General features: G+C 40.3%; 1 protein-coding gene across 3 annotated transcripts in view; it reads left to right on the top strand.

Moving 5' to 3' along the window:
• The first annotated feature begins 3,884 nt into the window (after positions 1-3,884).
• Positions 3,885-7,519, top strand: part of gria4b (glutamate receptor, ionotropic, AMPA 4b) — a 197,793-nt gene continuing 194,158 nt past the window's right edge. For 2 of the 3 annotated variants that reach the window (XM_023280074.3, XM_035952744.2), the window contains exon 1: positions 3,885-4,667. In XM_023280074.3, coding sequence (XP_023135842.2) covers positions 4,577-4,667 — 91 coding nt within the window. In that variant the 5' untranslated portion in view covers positions 3,885-4,576. The remainder of the gene's footprint in view (positions 4,668-7,519) is intronic. The other variant, XM_023280073.3, reaches the window with a different exon arrangement.

Below are 7,519 nucleotides of genomic sequence, written 5' to 3'. Positions count from 1 at the left end.
AGCCCCTTTCATGCAACATAAAGGTACATCTCAAAGTGTTTTAACATAAAAAAATAAATAAATTACATTAAAAAGCATATATTTAATTGCTTAAGCTGATAATTATTTAGTGATAATTTTCTTGACTTTAAATCATTTTATGTATAAAATGCGAAACAATAGTTTAAAATACCCATGATCAATTGTCTAAACCCCCCAAATATTAATTTTTCTTGGCAAAAATGAGCTGAAACTGTTCAAACAAAAAAATTAATGATTTTTCGAGCATCAAAATAGTTGGCAATTAATTTTATCTAAATCAAATATTGCAGCCCCATTAGAAACAATGGTTCATTTTCAGCCACAACCCATGGACTTTATCGGCTCAGTTACTGTTGTACTTTTTACAGAAAGATGATTTTGAAATATATGAGGCAGAGTTATTATATTTTAAAATCTCATGAATACCAATAGGATTTTCTGTGGCAAGGTTTCTATTAATTGGATTCAGTTTTGTGAGTTTAAGCTTCCATATTGCCAGAAACAGCAGTACATAACCAGGTAGTCTTGTAGGGTTAGAGACTGAATTTAAATGTGTTTTTTCTCAGGGATAAGTGTGCGCTGATCCTGCTTTGAGCAGCGGTGTGTTCCTCAGATTTCCACACTGGACGGCTGCATCTCCGGTGAAGGTATTCAGCCTCACTCACAGTCACAAAAGCAAAATCAACTTCCAGCACTGCTTCCAACAGCGTCTCACACATAATTACTCATCTTCAGTCTGTTCTGAACCCGAGGCAACCGCAAACCTCAAAATCAGCAGAAGTTGAGCTGAGTGCAGCTTCAGTATCTCCTGCGGTTCCCACTTTAACTGAATCACCCTGAGGAGACTAAGCTGCCCTTCCTTAATGCCTCATATCAGTGGATTTTTACTTCAGCTTAGAGGATGCAGACAAAACTTCCAAATTAGTTTATTTAAATCATATTTCTGGGGACAAACTGAAGCAATGCCACTGAAATAATGCTTAAAGCGACAAAGTTTTAGTTCAGTGTCGCAGCATTTAAAAGGAATAGTATACGATTTTGGGAGCCAGGTTAGCTGTTTCTCTCCTTTGTTGCAGCTTTTATGCTAAGCTAACCTGATTATCTAACCACTCTTGATGAAGAACCTCTGACACAATAAGGAGAACCATTTTTCCACAATTAACATGAACTTTTTGGTAAATATAGATGCTTCAATGAATGCCTGTAGTTCTCTAAATCGGTTTAGAAAGAACAACTTTTCTGTGTAGTTGTTAAGCTTTGAGATTTACTTCAAAAAACAGTAATGCTGTTCACTTGTTTATTTATTGATGTAGTGGGTTCTAATGAAATGGCATTGGAGTGAAATATTGCAGAAGCAGACCAAAGGGCCCATACAGAATAAAGTCTGGCCATGTAACACAGCCAATAGTGAAGCCTCCTGAAGGGTCAAACATGTACAAATCCACATTTGACCCCTCTAAATTAATGAACGTCCCACATACCTACGTTGTGTGTTTTAGTTTTTCAGCTCAAAATACTGCAGAGGTAGTTTATTTCACAGAGACTTGTAACTCCTGATTTTAGGGCTGTTTTGCTCTAAAAAGCACTAAGTTGCTACTGTTCTGTCAGGAAGAAAACACTCACTGTCAGTCATAGTTTGAGCTGCCATACTATTGGTTAGTTCAGTGTCATGTAGCACCTGAGTCAAATGTTTTCATATCTTAACAGCTTTTATTATATGCCTCCAAGTTTATCATGACCACAAAACACAATTAAAATGGATCTCCCCCCCATATGGGACATTAAAGGGAAACTTAAGCGACAGTGCTGAGCAGGTCAGGGTCTTTAATGATGTTAAACTAACCCTAGTCTAATGTGAGCTAAAAAACAAACAAACTGTGCAATCTCCCTCTCTTTTTTTGCATTTGCACAGATAGAATAAACATTTTGCAAATCAGAAAGTTTATTTTAAAGACTTTTAAAGACCTATCTGCTAAAACCTAGCCAAGACTTAAGCCATCTGTAATCTGGACCTCGTATAATGTTGTCTACATAAAACTAAAGCAGTGGAATCTGCATTTTTACAAATAAAATAAAAGTTCAGAAAGTAGAGAGAATTTTTTAAAGACTCCTTAGTCTTTCTGGCATAATGCAGCCTGGATCTGACTTGTCTGTAGTGGATTTAGACCTAACCCTGGTCTAATGTAATTTACATGCAAAAAGAGCAGTGAAATCTCCATTTTTGCAACTTGCAAATAAAGAATGAAGGTTTCACAAATCAGAGACTGTCCATTAATGATGTAACCTGCTCTGGCCTAATGCAGTCCACATTTGACCTTTACCACATTTACCTCTATTCCTCTATCCCTCCATCTCTATACCTCTACCTCTATCCCTCTACCTCTTCCCCTCTACCTCCATCTCTCTATCTCTACCTTTCTACCTCTTCTGTCCCTCTCAACCCGCCCGGCCAGCAGGCAGATGGGTCCCCCCACATTAGAGCCGGGTTCTGCTCGAGGTTTTTTTTCCTGTTAAAAGGGTGTTTTCCTTGCCACTGTTGCCTTTTGGCTTGCTCTGGGGGTCAGGCATATGGGTTCTGTAAAGCGTCTCGAGACAATTTAACTGTAATTGGCGCTATATAAATTAAATTGAATTGAATTGAATTGAATTGAATTGAATTGAATTGAATTGAATTGAATTGAATTGAATTGAATTGAATTGAATTTGACCCATCTATATAGAGTGGATGTAGATCTAAACCTGGTCTGATATTGTTTGCATGCAACAAAAAGTAGTGAAATTACCTTTTTGTTTTGTATTCCTATGAATAGAATGATGACTTCAGGAACTGAAGTCAGTGGGATTGTGTTTTAAAGACTATTTGACCTCCATATATGGCTTGTCTGTATAGAATGTTCTCTATTTGTGAAAATTTAGATTATATATCATGGTTTTGGTCTGCACCAGGTCAAATGTGGTGTATATGCAGCAGAAATCTTTTTTTATTTTCTCAAAGAAAATCAAGGATTTACGAATCATCAACTTTGTTACAAAGACTCTTTGACCTCTCGGACATTATCTAGTCCAGATTTATTTGGATCTGGACTTGGTCTAATGTGGTTTATGTCCAAAAAAGAGCAGTAAAATGTTTTTGTTTTGCTTTTCCACAAACCAAAAGCTGTATTTTTAAGACCTTTATGCTCTCTGGCAAAGTTGAGTCCAGATTGTTCACAGTGCAAATACAATAGCTTTAAATCTAAATATGCTCTAATGTGGTCTATGTGCAACAAAAAAGAGAATTTTCCCTTTTTGCAACCTGCACAAATGGAATTAAGGTTTAATGACTATTAGTCCACTTTTGCAAAATCTAGTCCAGATTTGACTTGTCTATATATAGTATATTGTTGAAAATGGAAAAAAAAAAAGGGGGGGGGGGTGTAAAAGCTTTAAAATATCCCTGTTTTGCATTTTTACAAACTGGAGACTTGTTTTAAAGACTTTTTAGCCCCTCTGGCAAAATCTAGTCCAGATTTATTGAGTATATAAATAATAGTTTTAGATCTAGACCGGGACTGATGTGGTCTATGTGCAACTCTTTTTTTTTTTTTTTTTTTTTTTTGCAGCTTGCACAAATAGAATAAAGATGTCACAAATTTCAAAGTGTGTTTCATGCAGCATTAAGTGTTAACCTGAAATGCTCAGCACATCTCAGCTTTAGGTTGAGCTTTACTTCATTTCTGCTTCATACCTCAGTGTGGGTAAACACTGGGAGCCCGATCCCCCCCAACAACACAGTCTGGCTCCGCCACTGGCCAGAGTGCAGTCATTTTAGTGCAAAACAGAAAATCAGTTCACAGAAAACAAACCCCGCAGATGAATATCAGCTCGCTCGTTATAATCCTATTAATTGGGGCAATTTGCGCATTTTAATGGCACCTTAAAGGCGGAGTGACTGGAGCAGCTTCTGATCAGTGTTTCTCTGCTGATCTGTGACAGCGGAATAAACAACATCTGTCAGGCTTCACTCTCTCTGTATGTTCATGTCAGCGGTTCTGGAAGTTTTGGTGTTACCGGAGCTGCTGCGGGGACTTTGCCCGCCGCTCGGTGCCGCTGAGCGGGCTGCTGCCTGCCGCCTTCCACCCCTCCTGCCTGCCCCGGTCGGGTAAAAGGCGCATGTGTGTTATTGCTGTGATGTGAGTTGAGCCGCATCCAGACGCACTGGCCGCCGCTGGCTGATGCCCCCCTCCCTCCTCTCTCCTCTCTGCCTCCTCATCTTGGTGGTGTTGTGCGCAAAATCTCCAGCGCCGGACGGACGGACGCAGTTTGACGGTACAATCGAGCGGCACTGCGGGGGGAGATCCGAGAGAAAAAGCCACCCAAAGCAGACATGGATATTTAGCCGGCATTTATTCTTAGTATTTTTGTAACCCAAAAAAAAAAAAAAAACACAACAACAAAAAAAAGAACAAACATCTCTTTGTGTTTTTTTTTCTCCACCTTGTGATGTTGCTTTTGCCCCGGGGGTGTTATAATTAAACCTGCTCGATGTCTCTCATCAGTTTATAACCGAAACAAAATGAGGATTTCTTCCCGCGATTGGATTCTGTTGATGTTCTCTGGCTTTTGGGGACTGACGATGGGAGCTTTCCCGAGCAGCGTTCAGATCGGTGAGTGTTTCTGTTTCATCTACCCGGAGAATAAATCGTGTGAATGGATGTGTGGACGTCCTGTCTGCTGCCTCTGTCCTGCCGTTTCACACCTCAGCACTACTCAAAGTGGGAATTTCTTCCAACAGTCTTTGTTTTTACGCACACGGGCTCCTGCGCCTCCGTGGCCGCTGTGCATGTTTTAACACATCTAATGCGCTTTGTATCTGCGGGCTGGAGCGTGGATCCCGGTGCACTCCGCCACTGCAGCAGATCAGAGCAGCAAAGTGTGTGTGTGTGTGTGTGTGTGTGTGTGTGTGTGTGTGTGTGTGTGTATTCCCTATGCAGGCTGCCTGTGCATTGACTGCTGTTAACAGTCTCCCAGACCCCGGTCCTGGCGCTGCAATAAATCCGCGCCACGGTCCCAAAGGCCTCCCAGCTGCACCGCTTCTCCCCTTTTTTGTCTTAATTAAAACATCTCCGCTTTTCCATTTAACCACTTAACTGTGTTTGCTGTGGGAGGGAATAAAAGGTGATGGATTCATAGCTTTCATTTCACCAGCAAGCAGGGGATTGGAAGATTGGAATAAGGGCACAAGTGTGACCTCCAATCAATCATCAGAAAAGCTGTCATTCATTTGCTTTCCTGTAAAATACAAAAATCCTGCCTCTGTGTTCATGCATCCTGGAATTAACATTCTCTCACTCTGACTTTTTGTGGGTTCACCCTCCACTGCTGCTAGCAGAGTAGAGGCACATCAGCACCGGTCAGGCTGATGGAAAATGACAAGCTGCTCAAATGATTCTCCTTGTCCTCTTACATCATCGTGATCCTGGGATCCACCACCAGCCGCCCCCAGGGAGGTCGGAGGTCAGGGTCTGTTACAGAATATCACCCCGTGGAAGTGAGCTGTGTGGGGGATTTAAACCTGCTGCTGTGTCATCGTGGCAAACATTTAATTTGCTGATGATTTAAGCAAAAACCGGTGCACAGTTTCTGTTTTGTCTCCTGATAGTTCTTTTAAAACTGTAACTGCCTCTCATTACCATTTCGCTAACAGCCTTGCCGGCAATTACAGGAAACAGTGTTGATGTAATCCCTGTGTCATCATATTTCACATCTTGGGCCGAGTTGACCTCTGGGAGTGTAAAAATCCACACTATGCCAGTGTTTCCTCACCCGCCAGACTTCATTTAACGTTTTCTAGTTTTGATCAGCCACCGCGGAGCTCCAGCTGCTCCTCAGAGAGGGCAAACATCTCCCCAGTCAACACTTGTCAGTTTCAAATAATTGTCAGTGAAGAATCAACACTTATTAGCAGTGGGACGTTTGCTGTGCACACATGCATGCGACACAGAAACTAGTGTGCAAACACAGCCGCTGCTCAGCTGAATTCTCACATCAGTGCAGGGAAAGGTCCTCCCATTTATAAATGCCATTCTACATTCATGTTAGGAACGCTGATATTTCTTTCCAGGTCTGTGATGAGGCTGCAGGGTCTCCCAGTATGCATTGCATAAAATAATGGAGAGTGCATTTTTGATGGGAAGATGATTTGTGTCATCCAGAAATCATCATAAAAATGTTATATAAATCCTCAGAGCACACAAATTCATCCTCACCTTCAAAGCTAACCAGCATTCTCAAACTGGCTACTCCAAGTAACACATCTGGTAGGGGTAATAGGGTTCTCTAATAATTAGTTGTCTTTAAGCGATCTTGAAACTGTTTGTGGATGTAAACCTTTCTAAAACTTGGACTCTGTGACGGTTAAAGTGGTGCGGCCAGATTCTTGGAGACAAGTTTCCATTTAGATTCCATTTATAGCTGATACTGTTTTTAAATAGAACTCCTGAGCTCATAATTATAACTTGGGATGGTGCACACACTAAGTGTTTGGTGCTCAAGTGGTAGTTTTGGATCTAAATTGTGGGAACACCTCTGCTAGATTATCGAAATATGGACTCTACTACCAGCGTCTAGAAGCCACCAAGGTAAACCATTTAGCACAGTAAAGAACAGGTGCCTTAATGTTGGAAATGTGAAGCTGTAAAAAAGGATGAGGCTGTTGGGAATATGAACATATACCGCTGACATGTATATATGACTAAAACTACAGTATGTTACCTTACGATCCACTGAACTATATGGCATCAGCGTTTCTGACAACATCAGCAAACTCAGACTTGAAGAAAATTTCCTCTTAAGAGGTCATAAATACCACAAGAGAGAGATGTTCTTTCTTGTAAATAGTTAACACAACCCCACCTAAAGCCATCATAGGACGACTTAATGCAGGTGTGAAGAGATGTACTGTAATGAAGTCAGTCAAAACACATCAAGACATGGTCTGGTTCACTGATTACAAGTCCTAAACTTGAAGATCTACTTCAAGACAAGTATCATTTCTCATAATTTTAACTATCTTGAAAACCAAAACCTCCTGGCGAGTTCAAAAGTCATATTTTCTTCAAAAAATGTGCAATCACAGCTAGGAACTGTAAAAGCTGAAAGAATTGTTGTTTTCAAAATTCCAATGCTCCTCAAGCTACTTATTTCTGATGTGCTGTTCTATCAGAAAACAAAATCTCAGCTTAAAATCACAATAATTCTTCAAAATCATTTTATTCTACATTTGTCTTTAAAAGAAATTTTTATAAATGAACCGTTTGCTCTAACCAGATTCTGTAAACAACTAAACCAACTGTAAAACCATTAGTGGTTCAGCTGTGACCAAGAGTCACAAGACAAAAATGATGACACTTTTTGGCTGAACTGTAGGCACTGTACAACTATTTAAAAACATCCATACTTCTCCACTCATTCTCATGGAATTTGTTAATTTTTTGCATGATCTTGCTGATGGAGAAAC

Source organism: Amphiprion ocellaris, chromosome 14, assembly GCF_022539595.1.
Source record: "Amphiprion ocellaris isolate individual 3 ecotype Okinawa chromosome 14, ASM2253959v1, whole genome shotgun sequence".
Classification (NCBI taxonomy): Eukaryota; Metazoa; Chordata; class Actinopteri; family Pomacentridae; genus Amphiprion; species Amphiprion ocellaris.
This window is presented reverse-complemented; position numbering and strand designations above follow the sequence as displayed.